General features: G+C 47.1%; 1 protein-coding gene across 3 annotated transcripts in view; it reads left to right on the top strand.

The window, feature by feature from the left end:
• MXRA8 (matrix remodeling associated 8) overlaps positions 1,036 to 24,901 on the top strand; it is a 28,919-nt gene continuing 5,053 nt past the window's right edge. Inside the window, exons 1-10 of one of the 3 annotated variants that reach the window (XM_021417495.1) lie at positions 1,036 to 2,082; positions 10,333 to 10,410; positions 15,984 to 16,007; positions 16,453 to 16,761; positions 16,906 to 17,007; positions 18,276 to 18,734; positions 22,481 to 22,639; positions 22,841 to 22,871; positions 23,812 to 23,888; positions 24,544 to 24,621. In XM_021417495.1, the coding sequence (XP_021273170.1) occupies positions 10,362 to 10,410; positions 15,984 to 16,007; positions 16,453 to 16,761; positions 16,906 to 17,007; positions 18,276 to 18,734; positions 22,481 to 22,639; positions 22,841 to 22,871; positions 23,812 to 23,888; positions 24,544 to 24,621 (1,288 nt within the window). In that variant the 5' untranslated portion in view covers positions 1,036 to 2,082; positions 10,333 to 10,361. Of the gene's footprint in view, positions 2,083 to 10,154; positions 10,411 to 15,983; positions 16,008 to 16,452; positions 16,762 to 16,905; positions 17,008 to 18,275; positions 18,735 to 22,480; positions 22,640 to 22,840; positions 22,872 to 23,811; positions 23,889 to 24,543; positions 24,622 to 24,901 lie in introns of those variants that run through there. The other 2 variants (XM_021417496.1, XM_021417493.1) reach the window with 2 other exon arrangements.

Raw genomic sequence — 24,901 nt, forward strand, 5'->3', positions numbered from 1 at the left:
ATTGGACTTTATTCCTGCTGTTACCTAACTGGCTGAGATTGCTCTGGCCAGCTAACACTAGCACTGTTAAAGGGGCACTGTTACAACGTTACCCAGGGTAAATTGGTGTATGTGCTTTGGCCTCTTTAACTGACCCTGTTCTTTCCAAAATACAAAGCCAGCTCTGCTTTGGTGGATGTGAACCCCAGTCCCTGTCTTCCAAAGTTAATAAACCACGCTTGTCTATACTAGCTGGAAATCTGGCTGAAGTTTGGCTTGAAGTTTTTACTGATCTTGCAAACAGCACCTGTGGATAGCTGGTGTATAACTGTGGATAACTGAAATTACATCTTGACATAATTCTTGCTGTTCTGCTGCTGCCATTTCTGTTCAGACTGTGAAAACATCCTGGTTTGGGTTCGCTTGGGCTAAGTCTGGTCAGTTACCCTCCAAAAATAATAGCGCTGTGTGCTTTACCTGGAGCCTTGCACTTTGCAGAGCTGAAATGGTTCTGAAGAGTAGGCTTTGCTGTCTCTACTGGTGTAGGAAAAAGAAAAAAAGAATTCAGTAACTGCAGCTCTTGGATTCATCTGAGCTAGCTTTAAGCAGTGTGCTGGCTTCACTGTGGAGGCGTCCATTCTTGCTTGCCTTTCCCTGTAAGACAGGGGAACAGAACGGAAACAAGGAGTTCTGCGAGTCATGGAATTTAAGAACATCTGATATTCCACTTCTTCCAATTCCCTGAAATAATACTGAGTTCTGTAGTCTTGATCACTGCATGGTCACTCATGTGTAGAGTCATAGAATCATTAAGGATGGAAAAGAACTCTTAAGATAATCAAGTCCTAATGTGAACCTGTCCCCACCATGCCCACTAAACCGTGCCCCTTAGTGCCACAGCTGCCTTTTCTTGAACCCCTCCAGGGACTGGGACTCCACCACGTCCCTGGACATCTTCCTTGTGATGTGTTTCTAGATCCCACAAAACTTGTAAGAGCTATAAAACTGTAAGACTGATTTAAAAAAAAAAAAACGACAAAACTGATAGCTTGGGAATGGTTGGGTTTATTTTAAGGGAGTTTACAACTCATGGCAGGATGCTTCTGGCTGAGCTTTTTCACCAGCTGATGAGGAACTGGTTAAATATGAAGATAGACAGTTACAGAAGAACGTGCCAAAACAAAAAGTAGTAAAAGAGGCTAGAGCAGTTAAGGTCAGCAGTGTGACTATGTGTAAATGCACTGTGTTACTCATCAGCACTTCTCCCTGGGTGCTTTTGAGTCAGAGCTGATTCCTCCTGTGAACAAAGGGTTTGCTGCTCTCAGCTCTGAGGCAGCTGGCTACTTCTTCATGGAGCAGCCTGCAGGAGGCTGCCCAGCAGCAGAATCACCAGGCATGGCCTGAACTCAAAATCTGTGTCTGATCACCCAGGCCTGGTAGGCCTTGGCTTGGCTTGGCTTGGCTTCCCTCACCGTTCTTATTGTTTCGGTTACTGTACTATCTTTCCCGTTGTTTTTCTTAGGTCTGAATGAGCATCCCCCAGAGAACTGTCAGTGCCTAATTTTACTGGCTTTGCGACGTGGAAGAATGATGTGTATTAAGAGCATCCTGCCATCTGTAAGGAACTGTGCTGTAGGCCCAACGGAAGGTAGGGCAGAGAGAAATGTGTCCTACTTCTGAAAACATCACCTGTTCCTTGGGGAAAGGAAGAGTGTTTTTGCCCTCGGGAAGACAGGAAAGCCTTTCTCTCACAAATACTTTATGCAAAAACCTGGGACTGTGACAAGGAAGCGAGCAGAAAAACCCAATGTTGTTATCTCTGCCTTGGGTGCAGCACTATCTCTGTGGTTTCTGATTACAAAGTGAGGCTGGGGAGTAGAAAGGAGAGCAAATAAAAACGTGTTTTTGGTTTTCAGAGTAGGCACAGCTGCTTCTGGAGTAGGGCTGCAAGCTTTAAGTAACTGGAACGTTTATTTCTACCTTGTGCTGATGGAGGAGCGCACGTTACTGCATTCAGTGTCATGGATCTGCTCTGCAACCTGGAGGGGACCTCTAAATGAGACTCAGATGTCTGGATAAAAGCAGCAGTGCTGGTTCAATCAGGTAGGTTTGTATGCAGGAACATTCTCAGAACAGCTAGTTTCTAAAGCAGCACCCTGTTTTCTTTCAAGTTCTGGGCACTTGGATTGATCTAGAGTAAATACACAGTTCGTGTAGACTACCCTTACAAATTGGCCCAGCTCCATGTTTGTGCATCTAAATTTGGCAGCAGGATTATGCTGTATTACAGAAAGGAACCTCCTTTCAGCCTAAGTATTTTTATTTCACGTGAAGTGGCCTGTGAACCTGAGGTAAATACTACAACTCTCTGGGAAGCAACCTTTGAGCAGCCTTTTCAGAGCCAACCTATTAATTTTTCCACTCTTTCCCAGTCATTTCTGATCTCAAAATAAGACGCTGTGCCTGGAATTGCACTGCTTAATTATTTTAGGCGGGTGCAACAGATGGGCTGCAATTAGTGTGGGGACTGGAGATCTCCTTCCAAAGCTCCTGGTGCCAGAACACTGTTCCCATGTAGTGAGAGACTGAAAGATGTGGTTGAAGCACAATGTTGCTGGTCAGAAAGGGGACACGAAGCGGCATCTCCTAGCTAAATGTGCCCGTTTCCCTGAATGTTTTCAGAACTTTTTGGTTCTTCACTGAAATAAGCAGTGCTGTGTGCTTGTGGCTTAAGCTTTTCCCCTGTTAGAAGAACCCGACCTCCTGTTGCCTGTGGAGGAGATTGCTGGAGAACTGCTCTGGAAAGGGCTCTCTGTTCAGTCATCTCCTGCAGCACTGAGTCAGCGCTGCTTGTGAGTGATCGCTTTTAATTTGTTCTTGGTAGGTTCCTTGTCAGAGCCTGCTGTGACTGAGCAGGAGGATGGACAATGACACTGGATTTCTGAATGTTCCGTGTCCCCCAGGCCAGTTACTTCTCCCATCTCTTCCTCAGCTCCTCCTTCCTTTTGTAGGGTTAATGACTTCCGTGTGAAGTGCCTTGAGATGTGGAATGAAGAAGTGGGCAAAGTGAAGGCCTTTTTTCACAGGAGCACTACTGAACTGAAAAATGAGACCCAGGTCTGCCTGGCTGGTGCCTCTTTTTTTTCTGAAATATGGAAAGTGCTGGAACCTTGTCTATAGGGATGAGTAACAGCTTAGTGGAATGTTGCTTATCTCAGCTGCTGCCTTCTCTCACTTTTCTGAAGACAAACACACTGGCCGAATAAATGTTCAAAGGGGTGATTGGATCCCTCTGTCATTTCCTCCTGATTCTCAGTGCTGTCTGCCATCTGCCAAATTGGACCAGGGCTAAGTGTCTGTCCCCTAGAGGGGGCTTAGTGGTTTCAGGGGAGGTTTGAAAAAGTGAAGACTCTACAGAACCACAGCTCCCATGGGGGTGAGTCAGTCCTGTGTCATAGGTTGGATGCCCTTCTGTCTCAGGCACTTGATATCGAGAAGTTAATTTTGGAGGGGGTGGTTTTTCTGCATGGATCTAAAAGTTTTAGGGGCACTGAGATGCGAGTGGTAGCATGTTAGGGGCTCTGAAAAATCCCCTGCTTCCCAGCAGCACGCGGTTGCTGGCTGCTGCTGTGAACCTGAGGGGAAGATGAGCAGATGCATGTACGTGCACAGAGCCAGCTCTTGAAGCTATGATTGATGGTATCTCCAATTCAGATTTGCGTTATTTTTCCATCCCCTCAGGAACTTCATGGCTCATGTGATTTTGAGCTCATATCGGCGTGTTGAAGGCCCTACTGGCTCTCCATCGGCTGAGAGGTAGTTAGGTACTTGGTGTCTTTAAAATAAAAAACCAACAACAAACCGATAACAACAGTTTATTTTCCCTGCTGTGTTGTGAAAAGAGGCAGCAGGTAGTAATGAGTGCTGCTCTCCTTGGGGAGTCAGAGTGCTGCAGAAATCTGAGAGGTAAGAGGGATGCCACGGGCCATTTAGAAGTTCAAAATTACAGTCCTATCCAAGTGAGCTCTGTGTATCTCTGAAGCTTTCCAGAGCTGAAAGACAGGCAAGTTTTTGTCCAGCTCTGCCCTTCAGTCTGCGTCCTCATCAGTCTTCTGTGCAGTGAGCCCTCACATAGTGCCAGGGTTTTCTGGGCCCTCTGTGAGGACAGAGGCAGCACAGTCTACGGACTGAGGTACTAATGCATCTGGTCTGGGCTGTATTCCTAATTCTGCCACTGATCTGCTGTGTGAGCTCGGGTGAGTCATTTCCTTTTGTGTTGTGCGTCTCGCTGCTGCTCCTGTCTGTTTAGACTGCAAGCTTTTCCTATGAGGAGCTGCCTGTGCTGTGTACCCAGCCTGCCCTGTGAGCAAACAAGCACAAGTGTGGTGCCACCGACAGAAAGACCCTTGCAAAAACTGAGTATGAGGCTGCTCTATTTCTATTCCTGATTTCCCTGCTTGCTTGTTTGCTTTTTTCCCCTCCTTTCTCGTTTATTTGGTCAGTGTTTTGTTGTTGCTTTTTTTTTTTTTTTTTAGAGTGAGGACTTTGATGCTGCACCTACCAGTCGCAGAGGGATCCTTATAATGGTTGGTGGCTGTGAACATCATGAAATATAATGCTGAGACTTGATCTCTGAGAAAATGCCTGCACATGTGGAATTCTGCCTCTGTAGCCTAGGTGTAGAATCACAGCCCATCATTCCTGTCATCTAATGGAACTTCTTCTTGAAATGGAGCACTGCTGTAGTGCAGGGGAGTGCAGATTAAACCCTGGTTAGCATTTGTGAACTAAAAATGAGTTCAAAAGGAAATAGCAGAGAGTGCTCAAGTGCTCCTTCAGTCAGGTACCTTAGACAAAGCCTTGGCCTGCTGAGATTGAGGGATTGTGCTCAAATTAAATATCTTCAAAGAAAAAAAAAACAACTAAATTCAGGGATTTAATTAAGATTTAGCCTAACTGCATCGGATTCAGGTGCTTGCTTGGAAGAGTGTGAAACTTGACACTGATTCAAAAGCACTGTCAAAAGGATTCGTTGTTTACAGGCTTTTGACAGTGATTCTCACAGGCTGTGAATGGCATGAAACATTATATCAGTTGGCAAATCTATTCAGCACCAGAAAAACCATCTGGTGAAGCAGAGCTGGGTGAGACGAACAGGAAAGAGAAGGTGAAGGCAGGGAGACTCTGCCTACATTCTTTTCTTTTAATGGGAGTGATAAATTAATGTCACTGTTACCTAAGGCTTGCTGGCGGTCGGATTCATGATCTGATTGTCTTGGAGTGTTTGTGGAACGAGGGGGTTTCATGAGAAAGACTCTTGAGTGGATGTCAACTGACAAAGCTCCATGGTAGTTCACGTGCTTGCTGATTAGGACCTGCTGGGTGTCTGCCTCTGGTGGCTTTTGGGGCACAGAAATCCATTTGCCTTTTCTCCCCACACCAAACCCAGCCCTTTTGGATTTCATGCTATGGAAGAGTCGCCAAAGCACATTTCTATCTTGGAAAAATAATCTTCGGTTTACAGTCTGGAAAGACAAAAAAAAAAAAAAGAAAAAAAATCAGTTGGTTTCCTGGGCAATTTCTCTGTTTTTGTAACTGGTTCGTATTAATGGTTTTGAGATGAATCCCAGGAATCTGCAGCTGACAGCTTTCCAACAAAAAGGAGAGTTTAAATATAGTGGCATCCCAAGATGCTGGACAGCAGGAGCCTCTGAGCTGCAGAGACAGCAAAGGGTGTGCACAGAGCTCTCACCCTCTTACCTGGGCAGTCACATTAGAGCAGCACAGGAACACACATGGGCACAGGCACACATCTTCTGTTTGGCAAGAGCAGTTTGCTTGGATGCTGGAATTTAACCTTTCCATAGTGCACATCAAGGTCTTTGCTCGGCAAAATGCAAAGCTCAGTGCATTAAGATGAAAATCCCCTTAAGATTCCATCTGCCTGAATACTTTACATACCTGGAAGGTCTCTATTATTGCTGCATCGCATCACATCGATGGATTTGTGCTCCTGTGTTTTTGGCACAGAGGGAAATGGAGTTTTTCAGCTGGAGAGCTGAGACAGGCAGAAGCTGAGAAATTGCCTGCAAATGACAGGGTAACATGTACTGCTCCTGGGCAGCCCTCTCATTTTGCTTCAGGAATGCTTGTGCAGAGCATTGCAGAGACTACAACTTCGTGGTGGGTTTGTGGACTCCATCTTTCTCTTTGCTGGAAATTGGTTGTTCAAGGGATACTATACAAGTGAAGCTATTGACTGTTATGACTCTGCTTTGTATGTACTTAGTAGAAGGGTGGCAGAGATCTGCCTTTCTTGCACACTAGGCATTGTGTATTTGCTTCAGCTGTTGGTTTGGTGGGGGACAACACAGGCTGGGGATAAAGTGGTCTCCAGTGAAATAAAACAAAGCAGAAAAACATCTGGCCAGACCCACAACGTGTCATCCTGAACACAGTCTTAGGAGAATGCAAATCAGGGGAGCAAGCATTTGCAGCTCAGGAAACAGAGGATAAGCATTGTATTGCTGGGTGTGTGAGAGAGATGCTGCTTGTTACATCGCTGGGATAATGACAGGCTTCACTTGACAGCCCTGTCATTGTGGTTGGCTTTCAGTTTTGTCCTTTTAGTTCACAGCTCTTGCTGCAAGTTGGATTATTTCAGCCTTGTTTATGGGATTCATTGCAGCTGAAAGATTTATTTTAATAAGAAAAGCTTTGCAACCAAATGAAGCCTCCTGGGAAGTGCATACCCTCTGGTAATTCATGTGGCTCTGTGTTATGTTGCTCTTTTCCATCAGCAGGCAGCTCTGAAGGCTCCTCTGCCCCAAAACTGGAACCCCCAACTGCAGTATCCGTGCCTCTCCCTGTTTTGCTGCTTCCATGCAGAACTCTATGCTTTTAGTTCAGTAGGATCCATGCTGCTTTTGCCCCTATACCTGTCAGCACTCTTTTTTTTCCCTGTAGCATTCCCTGCTACTTTTCATTCAAAGAATTATCCTCGTTTTTGCTTTTGGGATGAGCTTTTCCCTTTTCCTTTGATCGTAGCATGGCACAATAGGTTTCATATTTAGAGAAAACGTAGGGAAGTTGCTGGTAATGCAAACATGGAGCGTTGACAGATCGTGCATGTAAGTCCTTGTGCTATAATTTGTGTCTTCGTGTCAACAGAGCATTAATCCTGGCATTCCTTTTCAATGCATTACGTGTACTCCTAGCTGTGAAAGCAGGGTGGAAATCACTGCTGCTCCTCCTGCTTCCCAAGTTTAATGGTTCTCAAAATGACAGGAAAGGACGGAGGGCACCTCTTTGCATCAGACCTGATATTTGCTCAGCTTTCTGGACTGGTGCTCAGGCCAGATGTGTTGGGAGGTCTTTCAGTGCGGCCTGCAGGCATGGAAAACAAAAATGTTCAAACGGAAGGGATCAGGAACAGCAAACTGCCTGGCAGATGTGGCTCGCTCATTACCGCTTCCCACAAGCCAATTAATCTGCCGTTGGGCAGGGCTTTTTTCCACCTGAGTCACCAGCATTTCTAGGTGAAATAGGGGTGAGTGGAACAGAAGAACCTTTCTCCCTGCCTGCCCGAGCCGCGGTGAGCACGGCAGGTGCAGAGCTCCCAGCAGCAGAACCACTTGTATATACCTTCCCCACACAAGGACAGGCTTTGTGGTGGGGGCAGGCAGCGGGTTGTGCCACAGTGGGCAGTGAAGGGATGCTGCTTGTTTTGAGAATCAATACCCCAAATACCACTGTGGAAGGAGAAAGCCTGCCCAGAGTCCCTTAGCCTGGCTTCCATGGGGAATCACATTAAATGCTCAGCACCTGATGGGGCACAGCATTGGTGCAGCTGCATGCTGGGGATCTCTTTGATGCAGCAAGGCTGTAGGAGCACAGGGCAGACTGGAGGCTGCACAGAATGGGTGAGGAAAGGGCAGGAGTCTGGGTCCCTTTAGTCCTCTCACTGTGAACCCCAGAGAAGCCGTTTCTCCTCCCTTCCACTGGGCTGTTTTCTTCGGGAGGCTGCAGTGGGTTTGGCCTGAACTTGGCTTCTTTCAGCCAGGAAATAGCCAATTCGTGACAGCAGCAACCACAGCGCTCTGCATCCATCCCAGCAGGCGGGCGAGAGGAGCCAGTAACCTCTGCAGTGCCAAGGGTGGGGGGCAGAGAGGTGGGAAAGCAACCTGGGGCTGCAGCCTGTGCTGAGAGGGATGGAGGGATGGACAGGGTGCTGTGCTTGCCACCTGCACGATGGTAGCAGCTTCTTGTCTCCCTGCCAAACGTTTCCCAGGCTCTGCTGTGATGGTGCAGCTGTCTGATCTCTGCCCTGCTGCCTGGAAGGCTGCTGCTGTCACCAGGCTGCTCTCAGCTTCTGTCCATCAGTAAAGTGTTTGCTGTGATGCCTGCCAGTTGGCAGCAAGTTTTGATTTTGGGGACGTGGAGGAGCAGGCGACTTTGCCGCATGCAGGTGCTTATGGAATTGCCATGCAAATATCTGAGGCTTGCAAAGAGTAAGCCTGTGTGTTTAGGTTGCAGTTGGGCTGGACGTGTGAGCATCCAAGCTATTGCCATAGCTCATCTGGGGAGCGTGGGAACTTGCACTGTGAGTGACTGTGCGTGTCTGATTACCCACAGCTCCCCAGTGAATGAAAATATATACATCACAAGAGTTGAAGTTTGCAGTGAAGTTTCAGGGGGTTCTTACCTGAAGATGATCTTAGAATGTTTCACTGGAAACAAATCAGTTGTAATCTGGGTACGTTTTGGACCATAGGAAGGCATGGTGGGGTTAATGCAAGCTTTGTTCATGGTCAAATTATTTAATAATAATAGCTCAAATTTCTTGGAATGTCTTGGAAGCGTCTGGTTCCATCTGCTGCTGGAGAGGACACTGCAGTGGATGAAGTTCTGGTCTGATTTAGTCTGGCTGTTCCCAGTGCTACCCTTGTTGCAGAGCACTCAGATGTTTGTTCAGGTTTGGTTGGAAGTAGTGCTCCCTCCTCTTTCCTGAAGCACCCCCCCCCTCTGGGATAGGGTAAATCCTAGATGGAACAGACCAATGTCAGAATGGAAAAATGCAAGTGGGGCAATTAAGTTTCTCTCCATTGAGTGCCATGAGAAGGTTTTAGCTTTTATTTTTAAGCTCTCGTATGAGAGTCCCACGTATATTTAGCTCTGTTCTACAGATGGAATCATAACAACACTCATCAATGTCCCATCCCCCAAATTTTCCACTTGATGACTAATTTGATTGTATGCTAACGACAAACAACAGCAGGCTTGCATCATCACAAGAGCAAACAGAGAAATTGACCGTGTTTTATTTTTTAACATCTATTAACAGCGCCTGCACTGTCTCCTGAGTGTCTAGGCATGTAATTTTCCTGCAAGTCTTGCATTAAAAGAGTCTTTGAGGTTCATTTGATCACCTGCATGGGTTAGGCTGTTGGGATTACTCAGGGGCAGATGGAGATGGAACTATGTGCATGGCCTAAGGCAATGCCTGAGCCTGTCAGAACCATGGTGCCTCGTGGAGCTGGATGGTCAATGCTCTAACTCAATGTGTTTTACCAACTACAGCAAAGTAAGCTACGTATTCCCACCGTGATGGAATTATTCACCCAAGCTTTCTGTGTTCAGGTCTGCCAGGAAATCCTGTTCCCCATGTTGCAGTGGTCTAACACTGTGGTTGTGTTCTAGGCTTCTCTGCCTGCGCTGCCCTAAGCTCCCATGTATCCAGTCTTTGCCATTATTACCCTCTTGCTGAGGTAGTTGCTATTGAGCCCTTGCTTACAAATCACAGGACAGAATAAACGTTGTTTTCTAGGTTGTCTCCTGAGACTTGAGCTTAAAGTGAAACCATATGAGGAGACAAAGATCAAAAAACCACTGTAGGCAACAGAATAAATTGTCTCGAGCAGACAGCTGGACGAGTGTCAAACAAAGAAAGGAACAGCTGGATCAAGTAAAGCACAAGGAAAATTAGTTCCATCCTCAGGGGAAGGGAGAAAGATTTGTTTCTAGAGCCCAGAGCCGTGCGGGACCAACCATAGCCGATAAAAGTTTGACATCAAAGTCGGGCAGATCAGAAGGTCCCAGAGGGAGGGGAAGGAGAGGAGAGGGTGTTTGTAGTAACTGAGCAGGGAGAGTTATGGGGAGGAAGGAGGTGGAGTGTGAGCGTGGGGGAGAGCAGTGGGGAGGTGGGGAGTTAGGACTTGTAGGTGGAGTAACTGCAGAATATGAGCTGCTGTCCACAGCTTTCTGGATGTAAATTGATGAGGTCATAGTGTTTTCCAGTTAGCAAAAAAAAAAAAAAAAGTTTTTTTTAAAAGTCTTCAACTTGTTTTTTTCAAGAGAGACGGAAACGCAGAGACGCTGAAGGAATGGAGCAACTAGCAAAACTCCTCCTGTGGCAGCTTTTGCTTCAGCAAAGTAAGCTCCTGGCTGATCGGTGTGATGTTACTTGTTTCTGTTTCAGCTGCAGAGGACGGGGCTGGAGGTTAGAGAGAAGATTTTGAACTGTTATCTTTGTAAGATTTTGCTCAGGTTCCTTGTTTCGCTGGGTTTGGGTCTGCAAGGGGAAAGATTTGTGGAGTTCTCAGGCTTTTTTGAGAGGAAGGGAGAGAATGGAGAAATACTTGAGGTTAAGTGCTACTTCAGCATGTTTGTGCAATTTATTTCTTCCTGTCAGTTACCTTAATTGTAAATTCAAGGGCAGTAAGCTTAAAGGAGAGTACTGTAAATCTTGGTAGTTGGAGCTACAGGGTCCAAGGCTATTTTATACTTTTGAAGAGGCAGAAACAGCTGATATGTGTGTGCATTTAGGATGGAGGTACAAAGGAATGTTTTTATTCCCTGTCAGCATCAAGACAGGTAGGAATTCCCTTGCACATTAAGGTAGAGGAGAGGGATGAGGACAAGTGTGATGAACACACAGAAACAGAGTGACTTGGACATTTTCCTGTACCACAGTTTTCTGTAGGGGCTGAAAACAGATCCAGTGTCCTGAGAGCCTGACTCCAAACTGAGCAGAGAGACCTCAGTCAGTAATGCAGGGATGGCAGGAGAAGACATGAGGATAAATTGTAAAACCCCAGCAAATCTACCTTTGCAAGACCTTGGGGGTCTAAGGAAGGCACCTGTGAGCAAGGAGGAATTACAGCTCTAAGAACAGTATGGAAAGCCCTCATTGCGGGTGCTGACAGTAGGAAGTGAGGAGCACGAGCTTTTTAGGGAGCAGTGAGCCTTCTGCTTCTCACAACCCTTAATGAAAGGCTGTGGCTTGCCACCTGAGCCTCTCAAAATTCTTTGGTACGCGGAGTTAAGCTGAGTTCTCAGTTTGGTCCCTGCTTAATGCAGCTCTCATGTCACCAAATCATCCCCGATGTTGTGACGTCGAAAGGCAAGGGTTAGGAATGGGATCACTCGTAGGCAGAAGGGTTAAGGTGTCTCAGAAAAGCATTGGGGGGGTGGGGGGGTTCATCTGGGGGAAGGAGGAGAGGCCTCGTGCTGTATTTCAGAAGCACCAACCAGTCCAGCTGCTCCCCAGTGCGGCTGAGCATGTTAGCAGCGCCTGGGGCAGGAGCAGCAGGTTGGGTTGCTGCGAAGCACGGAGCCAGCAGGATCCCACCACGGGATGGACGATCTCTCACGGGCATCTTGGGGTGTATTTTGGAAAGAGGACTTGTCCCTATGCCAGGGAGCCGTGATGCTGAGTCCTGCTGTACCCACCCAGATCAGGTTAGCGTAACGAGAGAAGGGTGGAAATCTGTGTCTCCGTGTTTGCTGAGATGATCCTGCTTGGAGATGAACCACACCCTCAAGCGTTAAAGTCTCGCAAGGAAGAACGGCGCTGTGTTTGGAATGGCTCTGCAAACTATTCCATGGGCCTGGAGCCAACGCGAAGTACACGAACCAGAAAAGGGTTTACAAAGCTGAGCTAATATCCGAGCTGTCTGTGAGGAAGTCAGGGCTGATCTGCTCGGGATCCTGGCTGCGCGGTGGCCAAGGTGCGATTGGTTTCTTGTCCAGACACAGGAGGCTTTTTCCTTTCTGCTGAGGCAGCACATTCTTGCTTTTTGCCAACTCACAGCACGTTCCTACCTGCAGTGAGGTGCTGGAGTGGTTGAGGGTGGGTGGGCGGCCAGCGACTGCAGTGCAGGCATCCTTGAAAGCAGTGTGCTCAGCTGGTGAGAAAGCTGTCCCAGCAAGGTTTACAAATAAACAAGTACAGAGACTTAGATAGAAGTCCAGTTCAAAGCCTGGCTTGGCCATCAGTTGGCTTTGTAGGGAGAACTTTGTTTAGACAAGGGGCTTTCTTTATTGCTCACCATCTTCCATCTCTGCGTGCTTGAGATGGGCCCAGGTGGTACTTCTGGCTACTGGCCTGTGTGTTAAAGAAGTGGCTGTGACTATAGTGCTGAGCTCATTTGTGTAGCTGTCACCTTGATGTGACTGTGTCATAAGCCATTATGGCCTCTTAGATACTGTGGCAGTTCCCTGAGGGTCAGGATGGAGCCTCTGCCATTCTCCAAAAGCATTTGGAAATAGCTTGTTAGCACAAGCTTCTGTTTTTGAGATAATTGCGTAATAATTCTGCGGAGACCATTAAGTCTCCTGCAGAAGCAGTGGGATTGATGGGGGAAAAATAAGGGATCTGACACAGAGATTTCCTGAAGAGCATCTCCTTTCTCTGGGCCTAGACCCGTCCCTTGGCACCACCCCAGTGGTCTGGGACAGGCCAGGAGATAGCAGGGAGGCTGTGCAAGGGAACAGTGAGCTGAGCTCGGGCAGGCATCCACCTCTGAGCCAGCTGCGTTGACCCACATTCCTGGTGGGATGTGACACTCATTGCTCCAGGGAGTTTTGAGTTTGTTTTCTTTCCTGCCCTCCTCTATGGTGGGGACTTCAGTGATGCTGTTCAGGCAGCTTATCCTGGCACCAGTGGCAAAGCCCTTACCATGTCCCACGGAGCGTATGTGCCGCTTGGCACTCAGGCCGCTGCCTACGGTGGTTGCTGTTCCTTTTTCTGTGCTGGTATTCTTCAGCGTGAGACAGGAACTTGGTGGTTTCATTAGCAGAGGCTTTTGCCTCCGCCAGCAGCTGTCTCCGGGAGAAAAGGAGCTGTGCTCTTGTTCAGGCAAGACTCAAGGGGCAGATTTGTGTTTGAACTGCTCTGAGGACAGAGCCTCGAGATCCCCGGGCGCGTAAGATGTCTTTCAGAGCCTGAGGCTTTTACTTGTCGTTTGCTTGCAGGTTTTGTGGCCTAATTCTTTACTATGAAAGTGGCAGGGATTCAAGCAGTAAGAGCTGGCTCGCCTTTTACAAGGGATTAGGAAACTCGCAGGCTGCTTTCCTCTTCCTATATTGTGGGACCAGCAGAATCCTACTGAGAAGCATGCTGAGGCTGCAGAGGACAAGTCAGGGGATAGCAGATAGACGTCTGTCTCTTTTTTTCTTAATTATATCACACAGAGAGAGGTCGAAGCGATTATCCTCAGCATGGAACTGGAAATTGTAAAATGAAAGCTACTGTTGCCAACTCTTAAGGTATTTGGTGGTTTTGAAGCTGCTGTGATCACAAAAAGACTGAGCTTCAATCAGGTGCACAAATAATCCTTGATTTTATACTTGCAGATTGGGCAGTGACTCACCAGTGTAACTGCTTCCAGTCTGTCCCACTCCTGTAGCTCATAAGCTGTTAATTTTGCTGGTTTATGGATATATTGCTGAGCATGTTCAGTAGCAACTGTGTTACAGAAACAATAACATTGAAAGCAGGCTGGGGGGGCATGTCTTTCACTGGAATGCACTTTGGGTCTCACATGGCAGAGCAAATCTCATATTGTATTTAACTACTGCTCTGTGTCCAGTTTATTAAAAACCGGTTGTTTTAAATTCCATTTTCTCCAGGCGTATAAGAGATCAGAGACATTCCATATTCCTTTGATTTACAAGCTATTTCAACTTACAGCCATCTCAAATAACTCAGCATATGCGTTCAGATTTCCAGCGTTGCTGGGGAATCATCACAATCAGTTCTGCATTCTTTGTGTTGTGGAGTTCCCGTGGCTCTTGTAAAGCCTGCAACATGCCTTTTCCTTTCTGTCCCCTCCAGAGCTTCAGCTGCTGGATGCTGTGCTTCATCAGGCCAGCATCTTGCATGGGCTTTGTTCTAGTGCACAGAGTGACAGTCACCCAGGGCCATCTTTGTGTGGCAGCGCCCAGCAAGTCAAAATAGCAGGATGGTAAGAGGCAGGCAAGGCTTCAACAGATGCTTTTCCCATTTCCTGTAAAGAAGCAATGTCCCCTGGTCACTGAGGGGCACTCCTGGAAGGATGCTGGTGTTCTGCCAGGACCCCAGCAGCCAACGTGACCCCATGGATGGGGCAGAGAGGGCAGGGCCAGCACGGTGTATGTACATAAGGTGCAGAAGCAGAAGGACAGGCTGCTGAGCATCGCGCGTTGGAAGGCTTAGGGGGATGTCTGTCAGTTGTTAGGTTGATGGCGCTGCATTTGGGCTCAGTGTTTTTTACATTAACGTGCAAGAGGAAGGGAAGAAAGTAAATGCATTCCTGCTGCTCGGCCAGAAGAGGATGTTTCTGTAGCACCAAATGAGCTTGCTGTCAATGAGCATTAAAGCAAGGCTCTGGAAGCACTGGCTGTGCAGCCAGCCAGCTCACTTCCCAGCACGCAAGCCGCCACGCGTGTTGTGATGCTGTGCTGTTCCCTTGTCACACTGCACGTGCCACCAGCTCTGGCACGTGGGCAGTGCTGGCAGAGGTTGGCAGCTTGTCGTATTTTGCCATCAGGTATTTGGAGCCTATTAGGAGACCCCATCAAATAATGGGATTATAACGTCTCAGCGTGATGTCTTTTCTTATATCCAGGGCTATACAGGCTCTGTCCAAGGAATTTATTTTCTTTATGATGCTGAGATTACCAGTGTAGGAAGAATACCCTTACATTAGGAGTGTCTTTGAGCTGGCAGTGCTGCTCACTTCTGTTCTCTGGTGTCACTGCCCAGTATTTTGTGATAGGAAAAGAAACAGAGTTTATTCTCAGCCCATGCACTGGTGGTGGTGTTAAAATAGCCCCGATCTGGAGTTAATTTATTTTCTTTTGAAAGGAATAAATACCAGGGCTTAAAAAAAAAAAAAAATGCAGCCTTTGTCGGGAGGGCATTGTGCCTATGACATTAGGAGGACAAAACGTCTGATTATCTTGCTGGAACCCACTTGGACTTGGCTGGTTAGAGAGATGAACGATGCAATTGTGTGGGGAATCCGATTCGTGCTCTCGAAGCGTGATGCCAGGAGACCTCTCAGACCCCTCCTACACAAAAAGCAGGAGGGTTGGGGCCAGGGAGCTGCAGAAACAAAGCCATCACTTCATTTTGACAAAGTTCTTCCTGCGTTCGTCTGAGTCACGCGAGTTGGAGAGAGTTGTGGTCGCTTCCAGAGCGTTAATGGTCAACTGTGCAGAGCAGGAATGTGAGCAGGAGGGACTCTGGGGAGCTTGCTCCCAGGGTGTGTGTGTGTGTGTGTGTGTGTCTGGCAGCAATGTGTGTCACAAGTGCAAAGCAGAACAGCCACGTTGCATCACTCCCAACTTGACAGGTTGTCCCAGCGTCCTCCAGCACTCAGGGATTTCATTCCTTTGATGGAACGAATCTCACTAGCAGTTATATAGGAGTTGGATTTGAACAGTGAGCCCAGGCCAGGGCTGTTGTTGGTTCTTATCCCTCCTGATTGACCAGCTTTTGTGGAAGGATAGAGCATTTGTCTTTGGGTTAGAGAACTCCTGCTCCCAGGCAGCGTGCACCAAGCAAGGTCTGAGTCTCTGGGCTTAACCACAATACCCATGGTAAATAAGTGTGTTAACAACAAAGGGAGAAACAGGTGGAATAATAACAGGGGACATGGTTGCTGACCAGGAGTGCATTTGTATTTTTTCCTTTTGCTTCTTTAATTGTGACATTCTTTTTTTTTTTTCTTCTTTAACAGGTTCTGTCGTTTATTTATATTCAGGTGAGTGACATCTTTGTAGTCTACGTGGGTTTTTTGTCGTCGTAAGAAGAAATTCGGTGTTATGAAATCAGAGTGATGGGGATTTCGTGGGTAACTTCTGTAGGCACCAGCCATGCACACCATGGCTTAGTGCCTCTAAACACCGATCTAACGAAGCATTAGGGTTAGGAAAGGGTAGGTAGGACAGGTCAAATTTAGGATCCTGATAACGGACATTGTTTTTGCTGAAGGAAATCAGTAGTTTTTTAATTTTTTTTTAATTATCATTATTTATTGATTGTATTTCTCCATTAGAGAGCTCTGTGTTGGTCCTGAAAGTTCCTTTCTTTCAGATGGGTTTCCTTTGGATGCAGAGATTCTAGGACAGGACCTACCCTTACTCAAGTCCCTTCTTTACACGCCATCGATCTGATAGCTTTATTCTTTCTTTGCTCCTTGCCCTCAGTCCCAGCTGATGCCTCCAACCCAGACAGCGTTGTAGTGTCAGTGTTAAATATCAGTGCCACACGGGGGTCACAGGCTGTCCTGCCCTGCAAGAGTTACCGCATGGTGTGGACTCAGGACCGTCTGAATGACCGCCAGCGCGTGGTGCACTGGGATGTGTACAGCACCTACTATGGAGATAACAAGATGGAGAGGCTATGTGACATGTACTCAGCAGGAAGTCAGCGCGTGTACAGCTCCTACAACGAAGGGAGGATATTAATGCCCCAGAATGCATTTACAGATGGCAACTTCTCACTGGTGATCAAAGGTACTAAACAGAATCTTTTTTTCTCCCCGTGCTTTGCAAAGGCCTTTTTGCTTCCATGCAAGCATTAGTTAAATAGCATAAATGACACAAGTAGTTGGTGCAGCATGAAACATTCAGCTTGTCCTCTCTTCTGTCTTATTCTAGATGTTGCTGAGAGTGATGCAGGTGTATATTCGTGTAATCTTCACCATCACTACTGCCACTTATATGAAACTGTGAAAATTCAACTAGATATCACCAAGAAAGGTAGGTGTGACAGCGTGGTGTCCCTCTCTGCAAGGGCAAGTCTGGCAGCTGAAGTCCAGTGGCCACAAGGACTGAGCTGAATTCACAGCGGGGCTTGTGTGCTGATTCACAAGAGGTGCTGCATGCTATTCTGCTAGTGGCAGAGAGCACTGTGGTTGAAGGCTTTTTGCCCATGCCTTTTCTGTTGTTCTCAGGACACAGGTGCCCCAAGAGTCTTGCAGTGTATCAGGAGATAGCAGTGGCTTTCTATTAGATTGTCTGAGTTTCAGAAATTTTAATCAACGTGTGTTTTTATGAAAGCCCTTCCTTTCTTGGCCTATGCCCAACTCTGCAAAGCCTTCTAACTGTGTACGCTAGCCAGCCCAGTTAGCTAACCAGGCTGTCAATACTCCAGCAATACAACATTCCTAGTAACAGCCCATCATGAGTCAAGTTAGCCACAAAGATTTGCCTTGTAACACGGATTGCTGAGCTTAGCCTCGAGAAGCCTGTCGTTAAAAAACCAAAAAGCCAAACCTCCTCAAATACTACAACTTGACTCCAGCTCTAGAAGGAAGTTTCTAAGGGCTGTTGGTACCTCAGTGTGTGCCACCTACGCCACACAAGCATCTCTATTTAATTTAAATAGGGTAATTTAAGTCTACCTGCACGTAATGCACAAGTGAGGTTGCTGGGGCTGATGGTGCTGGGAAGCTGAAGTGCTGAGCTCTCTAAAAGACTGATGGGATAGAAGTGCACCCCTGCTGCTGTTCTCACAGCTTCTATGCAGTGAGAACACCCAAGCTGGCCTGTGGGCCCCAGTCTGCTCATCTGTGTTTTGATTCTTCTGTTATTCCTTTTTCAAGAACAAAACACAGAACAGTGTTCCTTGAACTTCTTCAGCAATTAGGGTATTTGTGGGTAGGAAAGCATTTCCTGCTGGGAGAATCGAGACGCAGCACATTGAAGATGAAGTTTGTTATTCTTATTCCATTCATGGTCTGTTGAGGGAATGTTCTTCCTGCGTTCTGAAGCAAGAGATGAATTCTCACTCATAAAGAAAGGAGATGGCCGTGCTTAATGCACTGACCTGGGACGTGGAAGATATGGGTGCATTTATTCACTAACTGCTGAAGTGAGTGTGAGCGAGGTGTGTTACCCCTGTGGCACTTCAGGGTCTTTGCTGGGGTCATGTTATAGGCTTGCAGGGTCTGAGAGCAACCTTAGGTGTGCTTGGGTGTCTTTAACAATAAGGCAAACGTGTAAAGATGCGCGTGTCATCCCCGCAGCCAAAGCAGCAAAGGAGTACTGGGATGGAGAGAAGGCCGTGATTGTGGCCTTGGCAGGCAGTACCGTGATGCTCCCTTGTGTCAACCGAAACCACATCTGGACCGAGAGGCACAGTGAGGAGGAGCAGCAGGTGGTCCACTGGGACAGGCAGCCCCCAGGGGTTCCCCACGACCGCGCCGACCGCCTCATCGACCTGTACGCCTCCGGGGAGCGCCGCTCCTACGGGCCTCTCTTCATTCGCCAGAAGATGAACATCACTGACACAGCCTTTGCCCTGGGTGACTTTTCCCTGCGAATTTCTGAGCTGGAAAATGCAGATGAAGGCACTTACTCCTGTCACCTGCACCATCACTACTGCGGCCTGCATGAGCGTAGGATCTACCAGGTGTTCGTGACGGAGCCGGTGAGAGAGAAGAAGGTGGTGAACCTCACGACTCACAACACTGCCCCGGCCATAGGTGAGTGGTTTCTGGCCGCAGGAGGAGGGGGAGCGTGGTCAAGGCAAACCTGTGCCCTGCAGAAGTGCCACAGACACCACTGAATTGAAGGTGTCCCTCAAAGCAATGCTGGGGTTTCCTGTGTGGTTTCCCCCGTTTGAGCCAGGAGCAATTCCTGCCCTTAAAATCAGAGAATTAGATGAGGTCTTGCCTCCCTCCCTCACTATCAGTGCGGAGCTCTGGTGTGTGGGCTGGGTTCTTCCTGAGCTGTTCCCATTACAGTGGTGTACCTGGAGCTAGGTTCTTCAAGATATTAGTGAGGATTCTCTGCTGTTGCTTTAACACTGAGCTGCACCCGGAGTGGAGTGTCCCACCCACCAGGGCTAATTACCCCGCCTGCTGTGTGGAGTGACATCATGTCCTGCTGCTGTTTGCTCTGCTCCCAGCAGCTCTGCAGCATGCTCTGCTCTGCAGTGCTTAAATGCCCTAAGGCAAGCAAGCTGTTTTTCTAACAGATTCCCTTTTCTGCTTGCTTTTATGAAACAGGGGAGAGCGCGGAGTAGGGGGTCAGTTCTACACTGCCTTTGCTGTTACAACATGCCCCTGTTTGCTTAAGTGCTTCCCTCCCTGCTGCACAGGGGTTCTGGGCTGCGCCAGGTGCCAGACTCTGCAGAATCAACCAGCAGGAATTTTCCTCCACCCTTCAGCTTTTTTCTTTTTCTTAAGCCAATTTTCACATTTTCCACTGCAGCGAGCTATCATTTGACAGCCTGTCCAAACCCCAAACCATCATGCTTCGTTCAAGCAGAAAAATAAAATCCCAAGTTTTAAAAAAAATGTATATATATGAAAGTCCCTTAGGTATTGTCCCATATTAACATTTTAAAATACTCATTGTGGCTTAATATTTTTTGGCTGCTTACTACAGAATTTGGACACGTTTCATACGTTTTTCAATAGATCTATTCTTCTCTAGCCATTGGTGTTTTTTTTGAAGTCACAGAAGCCCAGACCTCCCCACTGGGACTAAGGCTGGTGTCCAGAAATCCTGGCTGTACTGAAGAGGGGTGGCCATTGGGGCTATGCTGACATAGGGACCAGAACACACAGGTATCAGTCTCCCTGCATCTGGCTCTTTTGCTGCCCTCGAGCCCTATCAGAACCCACTGTGCAGATGGGAACTACATCTTGTTTCCATTGTTGCCCACCCAGGAGTCCATTCTCACTGTCCTGATTGTGGCTCAGTAGTTACCACCTGCCCAGCTGGTAGATCCTGCAGGTAATACAGCCTGCTGGGGCTCTCTTGGTTTGGAAGCAGTGCCCCACTGCTGGAGGAATTTCCCTTCCTGAGAAAAGCCATTTCCACCACCAAAAAGAACAGCCTTCGAGGAGCTTTGTCCCCTAGGGGCAGGGAAGGCTCAGCTGGTCTGAGAGCACCATGCACAAAAATGTGCTGAGTCGATGGGAACAGGGAAAGGAGCTGAGACATTCAGTGCCTTTTTCAAGCCCCTGGCTGATGTGTGGCTTGTTTGTGTAGAGCAGCAAAGACTGAGATATTGCCCCTCTCCGTGAAGAGCTGTACAGAACTTTGCTGGGCCGTGACTTAAAGCCAAAATGAAACATCAGGAGATAACAAAAGCAAAGCAGTGAGATTTTTTCAGCGAGCAGCTATCGTTTCTGGCATAACTCCAAGGCTCAGAGCTGCTTCCAGACAGGAAATTTCATCCTGTTTTGAACTATAAACATGATTTCAATTCAGTTCCCAAGTCCCAGCAGAATAAATGCGTTGTACGTCTACTAATTCAGTGCATTTTTACTCTGCATTTGTTTTGGAGCAAGTGATAGAAGATTAGCTTATCTTGTTTATTGCAGAACTATTCTCAGTCCTTGCCAGCCTTGAAAAGAAAATGGGCCACGTACCCGTGAGCTCTCATGGTGCTGCTCTCTCCAATTTTCCCAGCTGAAGGATCTGACCTTTTTACATTTTGGTAAACTAATGTGAAGGCATCTCTTCCAATTTTTTTTTGTTCCCCGCCATTAGAGCTTATTTTCCAGTAGTTAGATCATGTGAATGAATTGGAGGCGGAAGGGCAAGCCGAGCTGAGACATGCTGCAGGATACTGGGGGTAGAATAAAACTGCATCTCTGGTTTTGCAGCTTGCCATTCTAGTGACCTCGCTGATATTGGCTGAAGTTTCAGTTCAGATCCTACCCTACCCTGCAGTACTGTGGGAAAGCAAAGAGCCAGGAGCAGGATGCATTTAGGTCTGCTGGCTCAATGGCTGTTCCCGTGGCCACCATCTCATTATGGCAGCTGCTGAAGAAGCCCTTCATGATGCAGAGGTTTGTTCAAGTAGAACTGTCACGTACCCTGTTTGCAGCTTTGCAAGTGGCTTTTTTGGTTGGGTATTTCTCGGTGGTGAAAAACACATGCTAGCTTTGAGCAGGGGAGCCAGGACGCACAAAGCATCCAGCATCTGGAGATTTGTTGGTTAGCTTAACAAGCTGCTTGCCTGCCCTGCTGCCATGGAGGGTGAGGCTGGACAAAAGCAGTGCTCTTGGTGCTGGGTTTTTTTTTTTTTGTGGGGAATATTGAGTTTCTGGACTCAGCCTATTTACAGTACTGAGCTGATGGAAATGAGCAGTTTCTAACATTCCCAAATGGCCTCAAAAGGAAAACCAGCTGCTGAAATAATGATGAACTTGCTGGCTTAGCTCGACAGCGACATTCTTGTTCGTGCTGATCAGTTCTGACCTTAACTGGTGCTGGAGATGTCGCTTCACTTAAAGAGGAATAGCAAAACGCTGCTGGGGGAGTCTGTTCGTGTTGGAATACAATTAGCTGGACACAAAACCGTGTCTCCATGTCTGATAACAAATGAGACCGGCTGTCTGACTCTCATCCCTATGTCAGTTTAATCCCAGTGTTAAAATCAGGGCTTATTATTGGCTCGTTTGCTTGGGACAGGCTCGCTTCAGAAGACATCTGCTGAATGGCACCGTGGCTCCGGGGCTGTTTTCCCAGTCTTTCCCCCTTATTTCTTCATAGTAGGTTAAACTCCCAGGAGAACGGTGGTCAGAACTCCGTGCTGGTGCTCTCAGCTCTGTTCTGAAAGAGAAAAGCCTCCCCCAGCACAGTGTGTCCTATGGGTTTGCGGTCTGTGCCTGGATTTGTCCAGTCCTCTGACAGCTGCAAGCGGAGAAGTTTGCTCTCTCTTTGTATGCGCAACGCGTTGACCTATTTATTTGAGACCTACAAAAATGTTCCACCTAAAAGTTTAGAGTTACCCTTTCCTGTGCTGCGGAACTGCAGCGCTGCTGCACCCACGAGTGGAATGGAATCTTGGCTTTTCTTTGTGGGTTTTTATTTTATTGATTGATTTTTTTTTATTTGATTCGAAAAGGAGCTCATTCTTTGGCATTGAAAATTCCTCCCACTCCGTAAATTACAACCCTTGGCTGGGAGTGGCTGCTTCATATTTCGGCTGTCTGGAGCCGAAGCGACGTGGTGTGTGTGTGTTGCAAGGGACCCAGAAGAGGGCCGTGCTGCCCCAGAGCAACTCTGGGCTGTCTGTTGTGGCTTCTTGCTGGATTTGCCCTCTGCAGTAAACAAGAGCAGCACTCTGACAAGCACGCAGCAGCGTGGGTATGTGCAGTGGCCACTGAACACGCTTTTCACTTCGACATACGGACCCACCTGCAAACATCCTTTGCCTGAAAATGCCAGTTACAATTGTTGTCTTGTTTTCCTTTTCCTTCGCGCTCAGATCCCAACGTAGTCAGGGGCCACAATGTGATAAACGTCATCATCCCCGAGAGCCGCATCCACTTCTTCCAGCAGCTGGGCTACGTCCTGGCGACGCTGTTGCTCTTCGTTGTCCTGCTCGTCATCGTCGTCTTCATCACCCGCAAGCGCCGGCAGAGAGGTGAGTGCTGGACAATGCCACCTCTAGAGTGCTGGGGAGTACAGGAGAGGTGATTCTGCAAATAATTACCGTGTGGCACGACTGAAAGCATCACAACGGGGAGGATCGAACAGCTGCTGTGTGTTGCTGCGGTCAGTGGGATCTGGGAGGTGTTGGTTGGATTGGAAATAACGGCTCGTTCTATTTCTTCTCCCTGTTTAGGTTATGAATACAATGTGAAGAAATATGGAGAGTAAGTATCGTTACAGAATCTACTGTCTATGAGTAGAATACATAACAACAAACTTACTGATCCCTTGCCTCTGCTGTCATTAGGAGCCTAAAACAGCTGAGGATCTGTTTAGTCAGAATACAGCCAGCTACAGCACAGACTGTTTAATATTCATTTTACACTCAGTCATGATTAGGGTAATGTTCCCAGGAAACATACACTTGCTTAACTATTGAATATCAGGGAGCAAATTCCATGCTGTCAAAGCGTGGCTTGTGGGGATCATTTGACCATTGTATGTTCTCTGGTTATAATTTGGGAACTGAACGACAGATCATGTTTATGTGAGATGTCATTAGGAGTTAGTGGTAAAGGGGTGATGCACAGATCTACTGTAGACTCTGCTGTGAGATGGACCTAGGCTGGGACAGCGTATCTGGGGCCCTTTATGATTTATTTCCCAGAGTAAAGTGGAAGAAATGGGAAAGTTCCAGAACAGATTGGTTTCCCATTTTTGTAGACTCTGGACAAATCTGTGAGGGGTAAGCAGACACGCAGTTAGCCAGAGATCTCTTGGTGTTAGTAGAAAAGACATAAAAGCAAGAGAGAGGAGAAACAGGTTCCCTAATAAGTAGTATGATCCTCTGAAATCCATTTGACAGGTTAAGGGCAAACACAGGAAAAATATCCATGTGCAGTGGCTGCCAGTGCTGTCATCTCTCTGTCATACTTTCTCCAGGGAAGCTTTGTAGAGACAGAAGAGGATTCTGTAGGGATTAGTGTGAAAATCACCAGCATTTAACAAAGAATTAAATCCTCTGAGTTTTTTCAGCTGTCCTCCAGATGTATAGCCAATAAACAGTTTAAATTCTCTGGAAAGCTTTCGTGAAAAAGAATGTAAAAGGAGCCAGTTCTTAAAGGATGTGTCAATAACCATTTTTCACTCTCATGAATTTTTCAGGAAGGATGTAAATCTTAAAGAGTTTACAGTCGACACAACAGATCTGACTCAGTACAAAAGCGAAGACTTCAGGCTGGGTATGTATCAGCCAGCAGCCATCCTCCAGACCTGTTCAAAACCTGTTGGAACTTGGGACTTTTTAATGGCATTTCTCTGTACGTTTTGTAGTAACTTAACCTCGTGGTTGTAAATGCACACTTAGGAGAATCTCACCTCTAGTAAAGGTAAAACCTTTAAAAGAACAAGCTGACACACGGTGGGTCTCAAGCTACAGAACTGCTGTGATGGCCCCCGTGAGCAAAAGGCAGATGCAAAAGTTGGAGTGAGGAACAAAGGAATTGCAAAGAGTGAGCTGCAAAACAGGACAGCAGCAAGTATAAATTGTGTGTGTGTCTCAGGAGAGCTTTCCTGTGAGCAAATTCTTCAAATAACTGCATCAGGTGCCTTCACTCAGGTAATCCAGAGCTTTCCTAACATGCTGGAAGACTCTGTGGTACCTGTGAGGAACAGGGAGCTGAAGTATGATTAGTACCAGGAAAAAAAAAGAACAACCCTGAGTTGTAGCATGTTCTTCTGCTGAGCAGTTGATTAACTCCATGAGTTGCCCCTAAAGATCTGGAGATGATAGGACTGGAGTGCTTCAGGGAAGGGCTGATCCCTTGCTCGTAAAGCTTTGTTTTCTCTTAATGTTCTAATGGCTGTCTGAATTACATACACTCCTCCCTTATACAGATTACAAAAACAACATCCTGAAGGAGAAGGCTGAGCAAGCCAGAAGTCTTCCAGCAAAGAACATTGATTTAGACAAAGGTAATAATGACCTGCTTCACCCTAATTGGTGGCTGTAGGAACCTTCTGATGGGTTGGAGGAGGGAAGAGCACAGTATAGCAGTGAGCTGACCAAGCCACAGTCAAATGAAGAATGGTAAACATCATGACAAATGACAGCAGGAATGAGAAGCCAGTTCCCTTCCTATCCTTTCATCAAGGAGCCACAAGATGCAAGTAGTGATTAGGCTTTTAAAAGCTGCTGGCATGACACAAATAGAATTTTTCTTTATTGGAAAAAGAATACCTAGCAGGGTTGAAC

This window comes from Numida meleagris, chromosome 20 (assembly GCF_002078875.1).
Source record: "Numida meleagris isolate 19003 breed g44 Domestic line chromosome 20, NumMel1.0, whole genome shotgun sequence".
NCBI lineage: Eukaryota > Metazoa > Chordata > Aves > Galliformes > Numididae > Numida > Numida meleagris.